The 23,770-nt window shown below is 37.1% G+C and overlaps 1 protein-coding gene across 12 annotated transcripts in view; it reads left to right on the forward strand.

The window, feature by feature from the left end:
• MEF2A (myocyte enhancer factor 2A) overlaps positions 1 to 23,770 on the forward strand; it is a 98,960-nt gene that overhangs the window by 52,431 nt on the left and 22,759 nt on the right. For 8 of the 12 annotated variants that reach the window (XM_076348011.1, XM_076348016.1, XM_076348015.1 and 5 more), the window contains 4 exons: positions 16,370 to 16,501; positions 16,567 to 16,704; positions 19,927 to 20,146; positions 20,355 to 20,414. In XM_076348011.1, coding sequence (XP_076204126.1) covers positions 16,370 to 16,501; positions 16,567 to 16,704; positions 19,927 to 20,146; positions 20,355 to 20,414 — 550 coding nt within the window. The remainder of the gene's footprint in view (positions 1 to 16,369; positions 16,502 to 16,566; positions 16,705 to 19,926; positions 20,147 to 20,354; positions 20,415 to 23,770) is intronic. The other 4 variants (XM_076348019.1, XM_076348021.1, XM_076348018.1 and 1 more) reach the window with 2 other exon arrangements.

Here is a 23,770-nt window from a genome sequence, read left to right on the forward strand (position 1 = left end):
TTCCATCATATCACCTCATCAAACTGTGATTTGATTTTTAGGAGCCTGTCTAAAATGTGACCTACTTCACCAGTTGGCATCTGTGCCCATGAGAATTTTGGATAGGTGTCAGTTAATGAGCCTCTTCTGTGCTGTATAGTTTAATGCTGTTTTCAGTATAGTATAACATGCTGTATAAGGCTTAGGTTATACCCCAGTTATTGACAGCTGTCCGTGAAGTATGCAATAATCTGTAATAAAAATCATAACTAAAAAGTATAAAAAAACCTATCCTAAACAATATCCTGTAATTACTGTAAACATACTCAATCTTGTAAAAAGACTGCTGTATTAGAATAATCATAATTGTTTCTTGGTTTAAGTTACAGCAGGTGATTTGGATGTTTGTATTAAATCTCTTAACATGGGAAACACTGACTAATAGGAAGTAATGTTTGTGATGGCTTGGTGTGATAGTGGTCATGTCATAGGTTTGACAGAAACAAGACAGAAAGCAGGTAAATGTACCTGCTGCTACTTACAGTAGAGTAAGTAAGCCAGTTTAATCTTACAGAAGCTGTATTCAGTGCATCATCTTGCATTAAAATACCAAATGGGCCCTCTATTTCTCTGCCTTTTCACAAAATTTTAATGAAGAGCTGCTATAGGAGCAATACGTGTTCTTTAGTCATAGACGTATGTAGTATCAGAGATGCGATTGTCAGTTCATAGCTTTGAGTAAGCATGTAGAGCTCATCTGCACGTGTAGAGCCTGGAGCATAAAGAAGCAGATGCATCTCCACAGCCAGATGGAGCGTATGCCAAGAGACAAGTGTAACAGTGTATGGAGCGTAAACAGAAAAGTTGGTGTTGAAACACTATGTTTATAAACCAAAAGCTTTTTGGTTTTATTTTTTTATCCAGTTTTCTCCACCTCCCCAGCATTGCTTCTTTTCGAGGCTATGGGTTACCAACATGTATTTTGAACTGTTATTGGTGTGTCATATAGTATAGTAGTTTATTAACCATGGGATGTTATGGTATTTTGGTAGCACTTGGATTGGTTCATAGCTTTTTTTAAATTTAGGTGAACTGCATATGAAATGGAAGATCTGGGAATTGTATCTCAATATACATGGATGCACACAAACAAAATTACATGAGAAAGATGTTCAGTTAATTGATCCTATTTCCTTCCTTGGTGGATACCTGGTGTATCCAATCTAGATATGCATTTGGCAAGCAATTTGAGCTTCCATATTTTGCTATTCAAAGCTAAAAAGTAAGATGGTGGAAACTGGATCACATCCTTAAAAAATATTTATTTGAAATGTTTCATAAGAGAAGTTACATGGTAAGTTTTTAAAGTTTTAAAAAGGAAGAGAATGCTCTACAACCAGCTTCAGCTGAAAATGAAAACTGATGCTTAAAGAGGTGACTAAAATCTCCAAATTTAGATGAAATATCAACACAACTCTATAGAACTGAGGTAGTGCTGAGAGGCAATACCATGAATGTTGATGGTTAGACACATGCTAGAGTTTGTAGGAAGGTTGACAATGCTGATTAGTTAACGTTGTTTTGCATTCCTTCATATTTGATAGATGGAGAATTGCCAGAAGTGGGCTAGACTTACGGGGGAAAAAGAAAGAAAAAAGCAAAAAGCTTTGGGCTGATAGAAGAATACGTATGAGTACTTTGAATAGTATTATCATGTGTTTTTGTTGTTTGGACCACTGGCTTTGGTCTCCAAATAGCATGGGCCACACTGTGGAAATAAGTGGTACACATCTAAAAGAAGAAAGAAGCTTAAAAATGGTTTCAGTGAAATAAGGAAATGACTTTGTAATCTGCTCATGATGCTGAGAAAATGTGGGCATTATTGGACTTGATTTGCTAAATGATTATGTAAATGTAATTATACTGCATGTAACATTTCAAATAATTTGAGATGGCACACAAATGCCTTTGAGACATTTTAAGGAGGCGACTGAGGAGGATTTGTGTATGGTTACGGACTAAAATCTCACTTTGAGCTTACCTTAAAAAGAGAGAAAATGCATAAAAATTGAAGTGGTCTGGAATATGATTCATCAAAACATATATATAAAAATATATGTGTATATATATGTATAGTAGCTTGAATTTATTTTTTTTCTAGTACAAGTGTTTACTATAAACCTGGCTTGTAAACAGGTTATGCTTTGGAGTTTTATTTCCCACTCAGGGTTCAGGAAGAAACAGCTTCCTTGAAAAGTTTGAAGTGTGGTCAAGGTAACAAATACTTATTTTGAATACAGTGACAGAAGACACCTGTGTATTTTGTGCCGAGTAGAACAGTTACCACTTATAATGGAGTCTGTCTCTGTTTCTTCCTCTTTTTTTTTTTCTTTCTAATTTGGGAGATTAAGTTCAACAGTTAATCCCCAAAGTCGTCTTATTTGAGCTGTTTACTGTTATCATTAATTTGTCCATTCTTGCGTTTGGTAATATTGTTCTAATTTAAAATATTCTTTTAATTCTTTGGCTATGCTGAAATTGCTTTGGGCATACTGGTGACTAATGTTGACAAGCCTTTTTTTTTTTTTTAAAATTATAGATTGTTGGTGACTTTAAGAAAGCTGACAGCACTACTTTTTGTTCCTAGTTAATGTTATTTTGTGTTCCTTCATTTCTGATATATAAAGAATTGCCAGAGGTAGGGTAGACTTAATACTGTTTTTTTTTTTTTTAACAGCTTTGGCTTGCCTGCAAATAATCTAAAGCTACACTTTCCTCACGTATAAACCAGGGATTAAATTTAGTGTTTTAGGGTTAAGAACACTAGATTTCTTCTAACTTTTAAAACAGTGCTACTGTTTTAAACTTACCATGCTGTACTGGTATTCTGAATTTTGATGAATTCCAGCTTTAATCACTAATTAAAGCATATATGTATATATCTATGAATCCTAGAATAGTTTGGGTTGGAAGGGACCCCTAAAGGTCATCTAGTCCAACCCCCCTGCCGTGGGCAGGGACATCTTCAACTAGATCAGGTTGCTCAGAGCCCTGTCCAACCTGACCTTGAACGTTTCCAGGCATGGGGCATCCACCACCTCTCTGGGCAACCTGTGCCAGTGCTTCACCGCCCTCAGCGTAAAAAATTTCTTCCTTATACCTAGTCTAAATCTACCCCCCTTTAGTTTAAAGCCATTCCCCCTTGTCCTGTCGCAACAGGCCCTGCTAAAAAGTCTGCCGCCATCTTTTTTATAAGCCCCCTTTAAGTACTGATAGGCTGCAATAAGGTCTCCCCAAAGCCTTCTCTCCTCTTCTCTAGGCTGAACAACCCCAAGTCTCTCGGCCTTTCTTCATGGGAGAGGTGTTCCATCCCCCTGATCATTTTTGTGGCCCTCTTCTGGACCCGCTCCAACAGGTCCGTGTCTTTCTTATGCTGAGGGCTCCAGAGCTGGACGCAGTACTCCAGGTGGGGTCTCACCAGAGCAGAGTAGAGGGGCAGGATCCCCTCCCTCGACCTGCTGGCCACGCTTCTTTGGATGCAGCCCAGGATACGATTGGCCGCCTGGGCTGCGAGCGCACATTGCTGGCTCATGTCCAGCTTTTCATCCACCAGCACCCCCAAGTCCTTCTCGGCAGGGCTGCTCTCAATCCCTTCATCCCCCAGCCTGTATTGATACCGGGGGTTGCCCCGACCCAGGTGCAGGACCTTGCACCTGGCCTTGTGAAACCTCATGAGGTTCACACAGGCCCACTCCTCGAGCTTGTCCAGGTCCCTCTGGAAGGCATCCCGTCCCTCTGGCATGTCGACCGCACCACTCAGCTTGGTGTCATCTGCAAACTTGCTGAGGGTGCACTCGATCCCACTGTCTATGTCACTGATGAAGATATTAAACAGTACTGGTCCCAATACGGGCCCCTGCGGGACGCCACTCGTCACTAGTCTCCATCTGTTCATTGAGCCGTTGACCACTACCCTCTGGATGCGACCATCTAAGCAATTCCTCACCCACCGGACAGTCCACCCGTCAAATCCATACCTCTCCAGTTTAGAGAGAAGGATGTTGTGGGGGACCGTGTCAAAGGCCTTACAGAGGTCCAGAGAGACGACATCTGTAGCCCTTCCCGTGTCCACTGATGTAGTCACTCCATCATAGAAGGCCACTAGGTTGGTCAGGCAGGACTTGCCCTTGGTGAAGCCGTGCTGGCTGTCTGGAATCGCCTCCCTGTCCTCCATGTGCATTAGCATAGCTTCCAGGAGGATCTGTTCCATGATCTTCCCAGGCACAGCGGTGAGACTGTCTGGCCTGTAGTTCCCTGGGTCTTCCTTTTTTCCCTTTTTAAAAATGGGGGTTATGTTTCCCCTTTTCCAGTCAGTGGGAACGTCACCGGACTGCCACGACTTCTCAAATACGATAGATAGTAGCTTAGCAACTTTGGGGTAGTGGCATATGAAGTTTGTGTAGAATGCAAAAGAAAACTTTTGCTTTTGCTCATTTTACTGTAGAAAACTTAGGCTGTTGTACTTCTGAATGAGGCTTTACGATGTAAAACTTGCCATTAGGTGGAATCTGTAGGTTTTTTAGGTTATGGCTATTGTAAGTATTTCACGTGTTTTCTATGAAAACTACCCTTGACTTTGGTTTATATTCCAAATTAGCCGATAGTGGAACTGTATTTACTCTACCCTTCCTCACAAATCTTTATGAAAATATAAACGTTGAACTGTAGAAGCTAAAATGTGTCAAATGTTCTAGACATTTGTGAAATAAAGATGCACTTTCAAGAGGAGTAACAGTGTATTGAGAGATTCTTTAAGGATCCATCTTGCATCTGGGACTCTTTGGTCCATGAAGATTTGTTGGAGTGATTCCTATGTCCTATACCTCTTACTTGCCATCCTCCTTTAGAAGCAAAGGACGATTAAGGCTCCATGTTTATCTGTTTGTTTGTAGTACAGACTTGGATAACACATTCCAAAGAATCAAAACTTAATGAAAGCAGCTCTTTTTTTTTTTTCTTTTTTTTTTTTTTTTTTTTTTAAATACTGCATATAGCTTCTATTCTTGGTGAATAACACATACCTCTTACTTTCTTTGGAGACTGTTTTTAGTTTATTTAAATAGGTGCTGCTGGTCAGCTACATAAAAACAGTGATTCTCCTCTGTTATGAAGTCCTGTATTTATTTCCCAGCTGTGCAGGTGATGTTTTTCCAACTGATTCTGCAGTGTGTTTGGAGAATGTTTTTATTTTTGGAATTTATAGGGCAGACACACAAAGTCCAGTTCTCACACCCACTGCTCGGGAAATGCATGTCAAAGATCCTGTTCTGGATTTAGCTGTTCTGGAGACATTGTGTTAAATAGGATTGAAAATCGACTCCAAGAAAATCTGTAACAGCTCGCTGCTTGTTAATACTGGAGTTCATGCCGGCAGTCACACAAAGACATAATTATTTACTTGTATTAATAAGTTCTTCAAGCTGTGCTGGTCTCATGTATTTTGCAGCCTTTATGTTGCTGCAGAATTTGATGCTTTTGAAATTCTGTATTGACAGTTTAGATGAGTATATTTTTACTTTACAATTTCAAAGCGAGGACCATGGCATCTGTTAATGAAGAGTGAGTGACTTTACACAAGCTGTGCATGGAAAGAATAGACCCCAGAACAGTGCATCTCCTGGGACTACAGTAAGATAAATAACTGTTCTTTCTGATGATACTCTTGATTTCAGTGGAGAGTTAATGTAACCCCAGCTTTTGACTTTCAAGCTCATGGGTTTGGTAGTGTCTTCAGCTGTCAACCCTGCCAATCTGCCAGGGATTAACCATGTTGCAGAAGGGACAGCAGAAGTACTAGCTTCTTGATCATTGCAGTTCATCAACCAGTGTTTTAGAATGAACTGTCAAAAAAGAGGGAGAGTGTCATTTATAGGATGCTTCACACCTAGTTGCCTTTTGGACCTCAGTATGCTTACATGCTATGTTTCTGTTGAGAAATTTCTAGTACTTTGCTTTTGAATAATCTTAATGTTTGGGCCTTAAACTGATGGTGGAGGTCTCCAGCCTCCAAGGAAAAAATGGTCTAGAACTTCATACTGTCATAAAACCTCCCAGTCATGTAACCAACATGTGGGTGTGATGAGATACTTCTGATCATATGATGGAGATTGTGGTTTGTTCATTGCCAGTGTTTTACTGCAGGTAGTGTGGCCTATCTAGGCTGTAACATTCTCAACAGTCATCTGAACAAAGGACTTTATGTTGATCCTTTCACCTGGTAACTGGTTCATAACCTGAATAAAGAAAGTATTTATGGTGGTGGTTCTTGTGGTACAGACCTATGAATCTCCTAACAGCCCTTATTATATCATATCATATCATATCATATCATATCATATCATACCATTCTTGTTCTTCATAATACTTATAAATCAATACAGTGTTAATGTCTTTTTGTGACTTAACAGTGATAGTTATTACATCTTGTTCATGTCATATCAGTGAAGTAATATTTCATGTGGGAGCTTACATGTCTGTAAGTTATAGTATAGACTATGGAATACTAGTTAGTTAAATTTGCAGTAGCGTGAATTTTAACATTTAAATAATGTTTTACTGGAATTATTTATCAGTTACTTTCAATAGGAAGTGAATAATATATTTTTAATTAAAAACTACCAAATTCATTGGGAATATTGTGAAGATTTTTTTAGATCAAAGCTCTTGCACGTTGTCCCACTGAAAGCTCTTCTAACTGTAACAAACCGATGCCATTTAAAGCCCTGCTCTTTTTTGCATTAACTTACAATTCAGTACTTGTTGAGTATAGTGACTTGTTAAAAAGAAAAAAAAATCAAGCATGCCAGAGCCACTCTTTATCCAATGTTGACATGAATTACACGATAGAGTAAAGCTTACTCATATTCCACTGTCCCCGATTCCCGTACAGTCTTTTCTCTCTACCTCTCTAGGTCCCACCTTTGATTTCCCACCCCTTTTTCAGGTTAGGTAAGGACAGTCTTCAAAGAGGTGGTTTGGCTTTTGATTAATTCACTGTAAGTGAAGGTTATGCAAGGAAAAACATATTAAGTATATTCCTTTGACACATAACTGAGAAGTTCAGTATTCAAAACATGAGTTGTGACATACTTATTACAGCTTTGTGTCTTGAAGTCCTATGTTCTAATTATTTTAATTCAGTAAAAATAGAGATGTAACTGCTTGTATCGTTCTTTATTTCTGGAGAGGCTCGCTGCTTCCTGTGGTACATACTTATCTCAGTGTTTTCAAGTACCTGCTTTCAGCTGTCTTATTCAACTTGGTTATTTTTTGGTTTCTTTGGTAAATATTCTGCAGTAATGTTATGAACTGGGATAATGCTTGTATGTGTGTGCGCACACACACCACACCTGTTAGAGTGCACACATGTGCCTGCGCATACTTGTACGTATTTGTCTATACAGTTGGACACCTTTTTAGGTGAAATAAAATGGCAGTTCCATACCAATATTAAAGGTTATTGAAGCTTGTTCTGGTAGACCTTAGTGTAGCCAGTTCCCATAATGTTACATGTGAATGGTATTTTAACAGTTGTATAAATCCTTAGAATCCACTAAACATTTTCTTTGGGAATAGTTGCTATTTGTGTTGTAATTACTGTTTTGATAATACTAAGTTATCTTGAGTACCAAGGCTTTGAAATAGTTTCTGTTATCCTTTCCAATTTTCAAGCTGTAAGGAGAAATTCAGGACAAGAAATGTTTGAAATAGCAATACTGCATAGGCAGGTAGACCAAAAGAAACCCATTTTTATATCATTGAATTGTAATTGGAGTTTAGGAAATTTTTCTTGGCAAACTATGAGTAGGAGATAATAGTTTTACTAAAGACCTTCTAAAAGATTACGAAGGATATTATGCAGATGGATTGCTACACTTGGAAACTTTTCATGTTCCATATGGCTTATCTGCAATATACTGTTGCTGAAAGGAGGCATTCAGTTGGCTACTGCTGTTGCTGATTTATATTTTAACCATTGCAAGTATGTGAAGAGGTATGTATGGGAGGATGTGTATGTACATATATATGTTGCCACTTGAGTAAGGATTGAAAAAAGCATTTATGTGCCATAAAATATCTCTTTGAACATTCTAACATAGAACTGTGTTTTGCTTGGGTTTACTGTTAACTTTGTTTGTTGCAGACTGCATTCCCTGAAAGGACTATAAAATATATTTAATTTATATGCTAAGGAATAGTTTCTGCTTCCTGAAGATTAACATCAATCTACTTTGTCTTTTGTTTTTAATAAAAGATTGAATAAGATTGACTTAGCCTGGCAATTTGGTACTCTTTAATGGAAAAATCTAGTTGATGGTACTTTCTATAAAACAGGTAAAATGAAAACCTGCTCAGCGATATAAAATTTAATAATCTAGTAAGTTGTATGGAAAGTGAAACAAAGACAAATGCATCAAATACCAGACTTTGAGGGCTTGGCTTAGCTTTCACTGTGGAAACAGTATTATCAGTGCTAATGGATTACTAATAATTTTAAGTCTCAAGAAGTTAATTTAGGAATGAGCAATCCAGCTTGTTTGTAGGTCAGCAACTGCATTATAAAGTCCACAGTTTACAGATAGTGTTTCTCTAAAATCACACATACAAGTAAGCAGCTTCCCTTCCTACACCTTTTAGTCCAGTGCATTGTGTAATATTCTGGGGGTGAAGAGTGGATTTTGTAGCCCATAAAATTGTTACTCTTTAGTAATTGCTTGTGGTTTATCTATTTAAGATACTGTTTCACAGCAAAGATGCTTCAAGCTAGAATTTAAGTTTCATACCATATCATGTCTAAAAACCTTTTGTATGTGTTATTTTATATAAATGAGAGTTTGAATCCTGAGTGCCATCTTTATCATATCTTGGAGGAATTTGACAGCTAGCTTTCATGTTTGGCAAGCCAGGGATACATGTTAAAATTTCCCAGATACTGGAAGTGCTCCAACATTTGAAACAAGACTGTGTCTTTTCTTAGAGTGGTATATAATAGGGACACTGATAAAATTTCAAATCATGAACATTTTTCATCTGGAAATGATGAATACCTTTGCCTAAAATTGAACATAGCAGAGCATTGCTTAAAGGGCTCTTCCTTGTATTTTATGGCCCAGTGCTAGGCAGGCTTATTTTTTTTTTTTTTGTTTGTAAAACCCTGGAATAAGTAGTTAATCCTAAACCTCCTTTTTTTCCTAACATACTGTAATATTTGACCAAGAAATATAATCATTGTAGCAAACTTTGTTAAAGTACCATACTCAGAATTTTTGATGTCTAGATATTTTTGCATAATATCAATTATTTACTTTTGAAATACCACTACTAATTGAGCACAAGTATGGAAAATATTAAAGTAAGCTAAAAGTAGAGTATGTTAATTTTTCAGATTTTGCTTAGTATACATTATTTTGGCTGGGGAGTCTACCAGAAAGATTGGTGAGGCCTTGTTTTTTTAAGAAGTTAAGCTCTCCAAGTTGCTTAGCTCGTGGAAATGTTTGTCATAATCTAAATTGACCTCCTATGCATTCACTGAAGTTTTGAAAGCTGGGCACCACTCTGCTTTACTGTGCTGTTTTGGGATGGATGTATTTGTGGCTATAATTAGAATGTGAAATTCTAACTGATACCATAGCAAAATGTAATTGAAAATGTGTCAGGGATACTGAAAGGAATAGTATTAGGGCTAAACTTAAGTAGCCTCCTAACTCAAAGGAAAGGAAAAAAGCTTCATAATGAAATTTGCAGATGCTTCAGTGGTTGAAGTTGAGAATATTAATAGAGCCTGAGGAAAATTTACACAATTTGTGAACATTACGTAAAATAATCCAGTACATCTAACTATGAAAAAAGAAATTGAAGCCTACAGAAATAATGTTGATGAACTTCAAACACAAACCACCATTACTCGGTTGAATTATGTGGTTTTTCTCTGGCTGTTCACTTTTGATGTATACGCTGCACTTAGGATTCACTCCTGCTTGTATTTTAGACAGTGGTAAAATTTGTATACCCAGCACTGCAGGGTCAGGCTCCGACTTCGCAGAACCATGTTGTTACTTCAGAGAAAAGAAACAGAAATGATGATACTTCTGAAGCCAAACTGACCTGCAGGAAGCTTAATAACTATAAATAGCTTTCAGTGACTAAGAATACTCCTTGGATACTTGAATATGTTTTATATGTAATAGGGGAGAAATTACTATACGTAAAGGATGATACACCATAGTATTGTTCAGGGTGATGAAAGTGAAATATTTTGTGTTATAAAAGAAGAAAAATCCAGCCTGGTTTTAGGCTCAACTTCTTGGCAACAGTATGTAACAGGAAGCAAATAATAAAGTAATTGTCATGTTTTCAGCATGACTTTTTGCTATATGTAAAGTCTGTAGTGATACATGTAGTTCTTGCCAGCTGAAGTCTCTCTCTGCTGTGGGAAGGGAGCTGAACTGCATTGAAGGAGTATGCCCTGTTTTCTCTCACTGGTGTTTCACATAAGAATGAAAACTGGGTGGGAGTCTGGTGCTGTGACGACTGTATTTGTCCTTCGTTTTGTGAATATCTCAGAAAAAAGGCTTTTTAAGTGGGATGTGGTTATCAGTGGTGGCTGAGGCAATGGTTTGTTGCTGCCAGAAAGGACAGGCCATTCCTTCTGCCTACTTTGTATCTGTGGTGCTCAGCCCATACATTGGAAAACCACCTTATTCCTGCTACAGTTGAAAACAAACCCAGCAAAAGTAAGTTAAATAAAGAATGGCCAAGAAGAATTTTCTGTCATTTTAGTGAAGAAAAAATGACTTATTGCAGGCTCGAGCAAACTTCAGATTTGGCATAAGGGTGGTCTGTAGGATCCTGCGCTTTCTGTGGCAATAAGTTGTTACTGTCAGTTTGCCAGACTGCTCCCACAGAGATTTCAGCAGTTCCCTTAAAGCATGGTAAAATAACCTTAAAGCATGGATCTCTATAATCATCTGCAGAGATGGAATGTGAGACTGATCCTGAAGGCTACGGTATGGCGAAATAGCTCTCGGTTATCCTTGGATCTCTGTTTTAGGAATTATTTTTCTTTGTTCCTGAACATTGATAGGAAAGGCACTATTGCAGCCTGGGCTAATCATAGAATAATAGAATCATTGAGGTTGGAAAAGACCTCTAAGATCATCGAGTCCAACCATCGACCCAACACCACCACCCACTAAACCATGTCCCTAAGTGCCTCATCTACTCGTCTTTTGAATACCTCCAGGGATGGGGTAATGGTACTGGCTTTTGCATTTTATTGGTGTGACTGCAACTTCACAATCTTTTGCTTCAATGATCTTATCGTTGTTCCCATCATGGATGACAGAGTGATGCTCAGTCCTGTCCTTCCTGCACAGAGCTGTGTGAGCGCTTGGCGACTGCATTTGTGGGTGAGGAGCCTTTGGAATTTGGTGCAAGTGGCAGCAGTGTCCTCTCCCTCTCCACTATGGCATGGCAGCTCTCTAGAGCATCTAGAGCAGGAAACTGTTTAATTGGTTTTCCTTTTGATAACCATGGTGTACATGCCTGCTGGAGCAGCAGTAATATTTGGCAGCACTAGTAAAGCCTTTCTGTAACTTCGGGCCTGAGGAATACTTACGCTTTTTTAAGTTACAATTTTTTAAAAAGTATTTACTCCAAATTTGTGCTGCTTCACAGCTTTTCTGTGCTCTGACTGCAACAGCAGAAACAGAACTAGCCACAGGTTTTAAGTGAAAGGTTTGCCTTTTCCAAGGGAAATCACTTTTCATTTCAATCTTAGTCAAATTTTGGATATGTTTTCCTCATGATTTGGGATGAAACACCAACAAAAATTCTGTTTGGCCTGCTCCAATAGTAAGTGCAAAAATAGAGCTGTTAATGTGGTACATAGTAGCATTGATAGCAACAACCATTTCCTTTTTGTGTAATATTACAAGAAACTCAACACTGAGAATGTTTTGAATGAACTGACACTTTTTTGCACTTCATAACGCTCTTTACATATGAGGTCATCCTGCTTTTTTGCTTTAAGGCAGAAAAATACTATTTCCTGAGGTGACAATGAACATAATCAAGTTCTCTACAGTTTTGCTAGAGCTGGTAAGGAGCCCAGATCACTAGTATCAGAAGTCTTGGCTTTTTAACCACACTCACTGAATCGGAGCATAAAACATGCTGATTGTGCTCTTTTAACCATTAGCAACATGTCCTTTCAGAGTCGGATATAAAAACCAGGATCTTTCATGGGGAGGAGGACAGGTGGGGGTTGTCACTTAACTTTATCTCTGGTAGCAGTAATCTGTGTTTATTAGTTCAAAGTTTCTGGTTCCCAGAACTGCTGATGACCAGTATATTGAGCCAGTGTAAGTTTGTGTGAGAGAAGCTGCGTGCAGCTGGGCTGGGAAAAGCCTTGGAGAAGGTGGTGACTTGGTATCACGCTGTGGAGACTCAGCGGGCTTAAAGCTCCTGCATTTCATGTTTGTCTGTTGGATTTTGTGGAAGGAAGCTTATGCTAAGATAGTTACACTGTGATGGTTGAATATCATCTTTGTTCCTCATGGGTCATAAAATAATTAACTTGATTGTATTTTTGTACTCTTTGGTATCTGTATGTATCGGTTTCAGTAAAATTGATTTTGAATTCTAGAGATAAGCTAATTATTTTTTTGTTGTCTTGCAAGAAGCCCTTCTGTTCCTTAGATGCTTCTTGCCAAGGCATGATTCTTTTCTTAAATTAGCAAAAATGCAGTGCAATTAAAAATTACTTTGCATATGTGTGGGGAAGTTCAGGAAAATATTGGGGCTCTTGTACCATGTGCTTGAATGTAATATTTAAACCTGTCATAGCTAGTCCAGCAGTTCTCATATGATGTTTTCTAAGCTCTGCCATTCAAAAAAAATTAAAATAAATTAATATTCAACTAATAGTTATAATATTTGCATATTTCAATTTTACACAATGGAACAAAAGCAGTTTAAAACTTTGGGGTCATTCTGCAATATCAAGATGACCACAGCTGTCTGCCACACTTGTATAGCAACTGCGCATGTTGCACAACTATGTCGTTGTGTTTGCTTGATTCTTTTAAAAAAAGATTTCATACCTGCCTTGGTTCCTCATAAATACTTTGCATTGTTTTCTGACAAAAATCAGTACTTTTCTCTCATCAGTTAGTTGATCCAGTCCAATATCAACGCTGCACAATCTCAGTTACTGAAGGCACAATACAGTGCGTTGGCAAACGTGTTAGAACAATTTCCAGTAATTTTGGCTAGGTCTTAGAGGAAGTGGAAAGTAATACAGATTAACTCAGAGGGCTACACACTCCCTTAGATGATCTGGAAAATAAGACAACGCCAGAAGGTAATTGCAATAAGCATCCAATAGCAAAACTTGAAATTTAATGTTTTTTTCCTCTTGTTGTAGTAAGAAAATTTATGTTCTATACTAGCCTCAACTGCAAAAATTCCGATTTTATTCTAAACACGCTTGTGTATCACAGCAGAGAAATAAAACTCTCTTTGTGTTGCACAAATATTATTTGGTCTCACTAATTTTTTTTCTTCCTCCCATGCCCCCCCATCTTCAGAGTTAATAAAATTTCAGTCTCCATGATAATACCTTGGAAATAGCTCAGGGAGGGGGAGTTGTTTACATTAATCAGAGAAATAAATTTTAGCTATAGAAAATCTCGAGGGTGGAGTCAGCACTTGTTTATGGAGTTTGGCTTTCCTGTGTCCCCGCAGAGCGATTCCCAGTAATCATAGCCTTCCTTGTTTTCCCTTGAGCAAGAGCCTGTTATCGTGTTTCACTCTGTAGCCTGTGAGAAAGCTGAGGCTGGGCTGTCTTGTGTAGGCTTCGCCTGGCCGCGTGAACAGATTACAGCATTCCACTTGTTAGTACGAGCCACGGAGCAGAAATGTTTTACTGTTATGTTACTGGGCAATGATAAAGTTGGCAGTCTTTTTATGGTTAGGTCCTCAAAGTGGCAGTTCGTGTTTTAGTGATAAGGAGACAGAGCTTTGGATATCAGACCCAGACGTATTATCTGTAACAGTGAACTGTGGCTTAAATCCTTCCACAATGACAGGAACCCCATCTAGAGTGAAGGTTTCCAGAATCTTAAACAGGAGATACTGAGGCATTTTCCTTCCTCATGAGTCAAAGCAGAGTTAACCCCATTGTTATCAAAAATAACCGGTCGCCAAGAGGAAGGATGCATTTTTATATTTAACTATATCTTTTCCTTCATATTAGAACTTTGAATATAATTTTCAGACAGATCCAGGAGGATGAATTGGCAGCATTACGCTTAAAAGTTTTCACTTGATTGTTTTAGAATATTGAAAGGAGCACTAATGAAACTCCCATGCTGCAATACTTAAAATTGCTCTAATATTTTTCTCAAAGGAGGTGAACTAGACAGCATGTGTATTTCTTGCAAGATCGATCTTTATAGTATCTAAATACAGCTTCTAGTCATGTCTTGGGCACTGCATATGCATGTTGATGCTGAGCACCATGTAAAGACATATTTGGATTCTATTTACAGAATTCTGTGTGTTGCAGGGGTTAAGTGTAATCCAGATTATACAGTGTTAACATTTTCCCTACTGATATCAAAGTGTAGAAGACTGGCAGGCTGACTTGTTAGGAAGGGCTGGGAGAGGGATAACAGGCTCCGACCTTGAGAGGCCGAACAGCCGGCCCTTGTATGGCCAAGTCCATATACGTGTCCAGCTGATTGGTTAGAGGAGCAGGATCAGTGCCGTGACAGGTGTTGGAGGAAGCTACACCTGTTTTCCCCATATGCTGATTTAGTGATTACATTTTTGTGGGAGTTCCAGATACTGTGTGGGATATGCGGAGCAAGCCAAGAAACTTGAGAAGGAATTACAGCTTATGGTGACCTGTGATATTAAAGAATTTCAGACAGCATAATTGAATTTTCAAGTACTGCTTTAAAACTGAAGTAGAAACAGTCAATATTTTGCATGTATATGAATAGTGAGAAAGTCTTGTGTGCTTTTTATTGAACTAAAAAACAGTAGATAGCACTTTAAGAAAAAATGTTGATGAATACTGTAGTCTAAACTAAAACATAGGGGGGGTTTTTAATCAGAAATTCAGTGTGTTATGGAAACATATAGCTTCTATAGGAGAACAAATGCAATTCCTTTATGGTGTTGAGAATGTCAACATGCAGATCTCAAATCTTTAGGATTTTTAGTGTAAAATTCGTAGAATATAAATAATTTCTCACAAAAACCCCACAACTCCCCTCATGCCTGTATAATCCTACTGCTGTCTTATGTACTGCTAATGTGTACCGGTTTAAAAATTTATATTGCTTTCCTTTTGAAACTTTTCTAAAACATTAAAGATTTTTCCATAGGTAACATTTTAAATCTTGGTTTGTTACAAATGAGAACTTGCAAAGGTAGATTTTTGATTGTGTAATAGGGTGAAAAAGAAAAACAACAAGGAATACAAATATCTCTTAAAACTTGGTCACAAGTGGTTTGGTAGTTTCACATCCTTTCTTTCAGTAGCTTATTTGTAATGCCTAGATCGTAGACAAGTTTGGGTTTTTTTCCAGGGGATGTTGATGTGAGTTCTCCATCAGAAAACAGGAAGTAGCCCAATAAAGCAGTTGCATCAAGTTAGTCTAAAGGAGCCTGAAAAAACTTACATTTAGCAAACTAAGTCATTTTAGAGAGGGATTATGTAATTTCTGTTTATAATTTTTTGCAGTTCTTGTTATCACGCAGGATGACAGAAGTGCAGGAAAATCCTGCATTATAAACTACTGAGACCAAGTGTTATGTATATTAATGTACTGCAGTTGTTGAATTCGATTGAAAATTTTAGCAACTGTGTTTCTCGGAGTTTAACTGTATGCTCTTCAAAATGTGAATATTAAAATTGGGATGCTAAAATCAATTTATTAAAGATCCAGTAAACTGGCTTTTAATTACCAGTGATGACATAACTTCTTTGCCATAGACTTGAATGTTCCCTGTATGTCAGGCAACTTTACTCCATCAGCCAGTACCTAAAAACGGTTTTGCATGGAACACTGGAGAGATGAAGTGGGTGTAGGTTAAAGTTACCCATGAGATGGCTCCTGGGAGAGTCTGTGCCTCTGAATGAACCTTTTCTGTTTGTGTACTATGCCACTATTTTGAAAGACTAAGCCTGTCTGTTGAACAGTGAGTTTTGTCTGTGAAAGTTTCATGTAGTTTCAGTGGCTCTGAATGATTCAGTAGTATACAAAACTTCTTGGCAAGTTAGTATGATTTGTATGTGAATTTTCCAATTGTATTTCAGACCTTAAGAAAGAAAGGCCTTAATGGTTGTGAGAGCCCTGATGCTGACGATTACTTTGAGCACAGTCCACTATCGGAGGACAGATTCAGCAAACTAAATGAAGATAGTGATTTTATTTTCAAGCGAGGCCCTGTAAGTACTTTTACTTTATCTCTACTTTTTATTTGTTGATCCTTTTTATTAACTTCATTATTTAGGCTCTGAACAAGAAGGAACACAGAGGGTGCGACAGCCCGGACCCTGACACTTCATATGTGCTCACGCCACATACAGAAGAAAAATATAAAAAAATTAATGAAGAGTTTGATAATATGATGCGGAATCATAAAATCGCAGTGAGTACTAAAGTATGGTTTGTGCTTCTATTACGTGCATGAGAATTTTCACGGTGTTTGCTTACCACTGAATACCACTGCAAAGACAAGAGGATGTAATGGTTGAGAAGGGAATATCTATCTATCTATCTATCTATCTATCTATCTATCTATCTATCTAATCTCTGAGGAAAAATGAGATGCTGATACTTGATCTTGTTAAATTACACTTTACCTTAAAGAATAAGATTTATCTCTAGCTTCTCTTTTGCACTCACAGTTTTTCATACCTTGTGAACATGAGGTAACATTTCTAAATTTCAGGAGCCTAGCTGTAATGCCTAATCCTACCTAAAATATTTTTATGAAGATAGATTTTGTTGTGGGAAGTAGGATAGTTTATTTACATCTTGTAGCTCTTTATCTGTCTGATCAAGATTTTACAATATGTTACAAGCAGACAAATAGAATTGGATTAATTTTGTCATCAAATCAGTGGAATTTATTTTGCTGAAGTCTGGATGTAGAAGGGTATTTACATGTTTAAAGACTGGTGCACAATAGGAGCCTCAAAAGATTGGTGTCTTACTCATATTGAAATTCTAACAGATACTTCCTTGGATACTGAAAGATCTTTGAAAATTTTGTCCCAGGTGCCTAACCCATTTGCAGCCATAAGTCACTTAATTGCTTTAGAAATGATATGGTCTTATCCCATAGTGTGATCAGAGGATCATTTTTCATTTTAGTGTTACCTAATTCAAAAATGAAACTGTCATTTTCTGAACCCCATATATTTACTGGGCAGATTATTCATGTTCTCCTCAGTTTCGTATATCCACTTCAATTTTGGGGGTCTAAGGCAGAAAGAAGATTTAGTGGAGAAGAACTCTTGGAAGAGAATTATTGGGCTCCAGAACTGGAGAAGTTTGGGGATAACAGTAGTGTAAATTTTGCATGTTTTTCATGGAGGTGTACCTGATGACATTTAATTTCCATCTGCTAAAACCAGTTAGTGTTGAGTATTACAGGGGAAGTATTTTCTAAGAAAACTAATACAGGGTTCTGCCACAGCCTTTGAATTTTTTAACATTGCAAATTTGTAGCAATTAAAGTAAATGGACTGGCTAGGTTAATCAGCACAGACCCTGGGGTAATTGAGTAGTGTGTCCCCAGATGACTTGCTGATACTAGAAATTATTTCATTGTTCAGAGCAGCGAGGCCATCTCTGGGGACTTAACAGCAAACTGACAGTCATGACACCCAGCATCACTTCTTTTAGCAAGTTCTTTATACTTGAATGAAGCCAGTATCTTTTGTTCCTGCTTGGTTTTGAAGCTTTTGATATCCAACATTTCTGTGTTGAGACATCTTCTTCAGGCCTCATCTTTCAGTATAACACAGCTAAATTGCTCTCCCTTAATTTTCTGTGGTCTTCATGAACAGCCTAGATTGTGTGGACATCAGTGTAAATAAAAAAGGCAACATTATTTTTTACCTCTATAGTTCTGTATTTACAGCTTAAATCGGACCTGTTATGGTTCTATTTCCAGTACTTATGGGTCTGTATAAGAACATAGTTTCTTTTGTTCTAGTGCACTCATTACTGTCAAAGGATAGGAATGAGGCAAACCGTGAAGAATTCAGTCATAACCAAATGAGTACCATAGATGGGCAGAGGCAGCCCTTATTGTAAGGTGTGGGGGAAAGCTGTCATTTATTAGTTCTATATTGAGAAACCTACAGAAGAAGTGTTCCAACTACTTCTAGCTTCTAGCATTGTTTTAAGCATACTTTCAGGTATTTCAAGTTTAGTTTGAGTTACTTGACAGCACGCTGTTTAAAAACAACCTTCTTTTGTACATATTAAAAAGTTTCTTGAAGTAGTTTCCCGTGAAAACAAATACCAGTACAGCTTGTCATTAGTTAGATACTGTGAATGATTTGCTAGCATTACGTCGCTATGCTTCATTACTTTTTCCTTCTGTCTGTGCCAAAAATTGATAATTATTCTTAGGAATGCTTCAGTAGGGACACTGTCATTGGCTCTGACTAGCAAGAGATTTTTTTTCATGTAGAAAATGTATTATGCTCTTTTAATTAGTATAGTTATTGTTGTATTTCTAACATTATCAAAATTGTCATACAGAAGTATCATTCTAAGTAAATTTTAAGCTGCACATGACAAAAGTGCATCGTTTTAAGTATACTTACTAGGTCATGAATGTTTGCCATCTGCATTTGACCTCTAAATCAAAACTATTATCTCTCTATTCTGTCAATAAATACTACCAAATTTTTACCCTTAAATTGTACCTGCCATGGTTTTGTTTCCAGTAGTTGAGAGTTGTGAAAGAAAATAGTCCCTTTTGTTTCAGAAACTCATCACTGTCAAAGGACAGGAATGAGACAAAGGCCAAAGAAGTTAGTCATAACCAAATGAGTACCATAGATGGGCAGGCATCTAAGCTTTTGATTCAAATAGTTGTTGAATAACAAACATATATACTTCAGAAAAATAGTTGCCTTTTAAATAATGCTGTAAAAATTAGAGTTTAAAAAAATGAGGTTTGCAAAAAAGCAAGATGGAGTGGTTATTCAAGCAGCGTTTTGTGGAACACAGCTCAGAATAATGACAAGTGAAATGTTTAAATTCAAATTACTGAACTTAGTGAATTTCTGAAGATCTGTTTACTTGTTTTAGTTTGAAAAAGAAAGCTTTAGAGATTAGTAGCAATATTTTGGCAAGGTTATTAATAGAAAATGTTATTACTAACTTTTTCTTTTTTGTGTAATAACTGACTATGTTGTAATGTGCATGTTTATGCTTACATTTTGAAGGTGCAACAGTTCATTGATTTGTAGACATGTTTAGCTTGTCGTTGCTTTGTAATAATCCAAATTAACTGTGATAAATTTGTTGTATTTTTGAGCTTGTGAATTCATATGAATATCTTCAATTTTTTGTATTTGAACTTTCAGTATTTTAGAAGTTTATGAGTAATTCTTTTGGAACTGTGTTTATATGATGTATAAGAGTTTAACACCATACTCTACAACAAATGGATGTTTTAAAATTGTATGCTTAATAGAGTTTAAAAACTAACATAATTAACTTTTTTTTTAAACCTGGGTAATTCTTAGCAAACTTTAATGTGTATTTTTATGATGTACTATTTCTGCAAACATAGTTAATGCTAATGTTGTTGTCTTGTGTGTATTCCTTGTCATCTTTCCTCCAGCCTGGCTTGCCTGCTCAGAACTTCTCGATGTCGGTTACAGTTCCAGTGTCCAATCCCAACACGTTAACCTACAGTAACCCAGGGAGTTCCCTTGTATCCCCATCACTGGCTGCCAGTTCATCGTTAACAGACACGACCATGCTCTCCCCACCTCAGACCACCCTGCATCGGAACGTATCACCTGGGGCCCCTCAGAGACCACCAAGTACTGGCAATGCAGGTAAGATTTCAGTACTGTTGTGCTTTCCTTTTATACCCTCTTCTTATTTTTTTTGTTTTAAAAAAACCCACAAACAACAAAAAAAGTAACAAGTTCTTAATGTATCAGTGTGTTTTCTTTTTTTTAACAGCTTAAGTTTTGAAGTACAAAATGATACGATACTGTAGTGAGAGCAAGTTAGTTTAATGCTCTGGTTTATTTTTATTAGGTGGTATGCTGGGGACAACTGACCTCACAGTGCCAAATGGAGCTGGTACCAGTCCAGTTGGTAAGTGCAGTATCATGTCTGTTGAAAAACAGTATTGAGGTTTTAGTTTCACAGTTACTTAAAAGCAATTTTTTATTCTGACTCTTTTGAAAAAGTGGTTGTGGAAGAACAAAGATCATAATTTTCTTAGTTGCCTCGTAATTGTCAAGTCTTGTAAATTCTTATCAGGCATTTAACTTTTTGCTGCCATGCCCTTTCCACTTCAGTAATATTTGCGTTTTTTATTTTAGTGGTTTTCAGTAGTGGCATGCTGCTCTTGCTTTTGTGTTTCTCTACAGGTGTAATTACAGCACTCTAAAGAGATCTTATGTTCGCCAAATTTCTTACTTTGTATGAAATTCACTGTGCTTAAACTACTACACTAAAGACAACTCAGCTGTTGTACTCAACTTTATTCACAAGACCTGGATGTTTGATACTGGTTGTAGTGCCAATCAAAATGAGGAAAATACAGACTGTATTGTTGTATTGCCATGTGTATCTTGCTAATTATTTTCTAGCAGTTATACAAAGAAGGCAATAAATCTTGGAAGCTGATAGCTAGGTTCTGTCTTAATTTTGGAAGATGATCAGAATTTCTCTCAAAAACAAATTAGAGATCTTGCTAAACATCAAATTCACAGTATTTTTTGGTCTTCAGTAAAAAGATATGATAGCACTTTTTCATTTAAATAATATTTTGTCTCCCCTAAACAAAATTTAGTACTCTGATAGACGGCAGGCAGCCATTGAAATTTATCACGCCGCAGAAAGACAAAATAAATGACAGTTCACCCACTTCCTTTGCGTTCCTTCCATTCCTTGAGATGTCTTGGTAACTGAAGGTCAATTTTGGACATACACATAACTCTCCTTGGTATGTGTTCATAGCAAGGAATTAGAGAAGCAACTGTTGACCTTTCAGTATTTGCCCACTGGCTACTTAGTGTGGCAACTGGGAAAAAGTTATTTGAAGATAAAGTCAGGCAATTGAATTTATGAATAAAAAATGCTGCAACTACAAGGCTGAAAGCACAGGATTGACTTTCCACTCTTCATCCATTCTTTGGTTATGTGCAGCGAAGATATGAAATATTAAAGTGTGGTTTCCATCAGGTAAGCAAGATTTTAAATGGAGGAAACTTCCTCAGTTGAAAAAAGATGACTATTTTTAGAAACTGTGGAGGTCAGATGTTGATTTCCATAGTATTTTTCAAGTCAGACTAAATAAGTTTTTATTATCAAGCCATTTCAGGCCTCTTCTCCAAAATCAGGCTTTAGTAACAGCAGCCTCAGATTGAAGACTACTTCTTTCAATAAGCAAATAAAACAGTTGTTTACAGCAATTGCTATAGAATATTAAACTGTAGAAATACCCAGTTACAGCAGCTTGGTGAACATATTTAATGCAGTAAAATGTTTTCCTTCTTGCATTTATTAATAGTTTATGTGAAAAGTCAAAATGCATCGCTTATCTCTTACTTTCCAGAACATCGCACCCAAAATGTTATACATATACCCACTCATTTCTAGAAAGATTTTTCATATAAGTAAGAGTTGTGGCTGTACAAGAACAGTGGAATGTCTATAAGAAATACCTCTAGCAAAACTCAAATACCTAGTTGATACCAGAATGCTAAGCCCTAAGTTATCAGAGCTCCACTTTCTACTAGGATAATGGCATGGCTGCTTTTAAATACTGTCAGGTGCACCGTAACTGTCTCAATTGCAACCAAAATCAAGAAACCATACATAACCAGATTGAGTAAATCTGCTAACTTGTCAATTTGAGCCTGACAGCTGCCATTGAAGTGTGTGTATCAAGTTAATTATGTCTTCAGAGAACAACGGTTTTAGTTTCTTGCTACATTTATTGTAGAATTCACTTTGAAAAAATATGTTTTCTTCTTTTAGCTGTCAATCTTTTCTTTTAAACTTCTCAGGAATGGAGACTTCTATGGATATAGTTGTGAAAGGTCATGTGTCATATTTGCAGCTCACAATTTATAGGAGAGTTGTCAAAGATAAAGATGGAGTACTGGCATAGCCATATTCCCAGATATTCTCTTATAGACAAAAGAAAAACCCAAGTCTTACTCGACATTATGAAGTTTTGAGCATTTGAGATTTTGTTCTCATTTCATTGAAATATACTTACACACCTTCATCTCTGAATAAAAAAGCAAGTAAAGGTTATCTTGCATAGTTGGGACCCAGTTCAAACAAAGATGTTGCATAAAATGGCTCATATTTAGTTCACGAGTCTTTTTCTCAAGTCCTGTGTAACTTGATTGGAATAGATATGATTTGCTTTAGCAGTCAATCTGCCAACATAACAGTTTTTCTGTGGAAAATAACTTTGAGTAAAAATATGTGTGTTGTAGCAAAGATTGGTAGGTGGTTTTTTTATGTCCAGAACAAAAAATTGTGATAACTTTATAATACTGAGAGCTTATTTCACATGCAGCTGTCATAACTCTGAAAAAGCATTTTTATTTTGTAATATTTCTAAAATTTTACCCACCACATAAAAAACATTTGCTGAAAATTTTACTTGGCAAGTATATTAGTTTTGAGAGGGGAAAAATGTCTGGCATTATGACAGTGTTTGCTTTTGAGCTGATTTATTTTTTCTGTTAATTAGATCAAATGTTTTGGAGCTAGAATTTTCATGAAACTGTTGCCCATGGTCAGTTTTAAACCCTATTCAGTTTGTGGTGGGCATCTAATATGCTTCAAGAATCTCTTTATCACCAGGATGTGTACAACTTGCTATTTGTTGTCAACATCATCTTGGCTTGAACACATGCTGCATGTCTATATAACTCCTTTCAAAAGGCTGTGGATTCTAATCAAACAAAGTATAGCCTCACTTGCTCTGAGTACCCAAATAAGGGGGAGAATTTCTTTGACTTTGAACTGAAAGGACTTGATGGATGGATCACCTTCAAATTTCTCATGAGGTCTGCTTCACTGTGTTCCAGTAGATTCGGTATTATACCTTGAATCATCCAGAGATTGCCAATGAAGTGCACTTCCAGTGAAGTTGTCCCATCCTTGAGGACTCTGAGAATCAGAAAGGCTCAAAAGAATTACCACTGTTACCCAATCTCTACTTTTTCTTCCATACCTTTCATGTATGGCATTGAGCTAGAACCATGCAAAGGACCTGAGCTGGTTTTCATTGCCAAGGCTGCATGAAAAGCATAAACTGAGACCTTTGAACTAAGATGAGTTCCCGAAGTTCTTCCCAGTCGTAGGTGATTTTGAAGGAGTTGTTGGAAGTGGAGGCTCTTTATGATCTTGCAAGGATACGGTATTATCTGTCTATACAATTCTTTGTCAGTGAAGTAGCCCTTCTGGTCAGTAATGCAGAC

Source organism: Aptenodytes patagonicus, chromosome 10, assembly GCF_965638725.1.
Source record: "Aptenodytes patagonicus chromosome 10, bAptPat1.pri.cur, whole genome shotgun sequence".
In the NCBI taxonomy this organism is placed as follows: domain Eukaryota; kingdom Metazoa; phylum Chordata; class Aves; order Sphenisciformes; family Spheniscidae; genus Aptenodytes; species Aptenodytes patagonicus.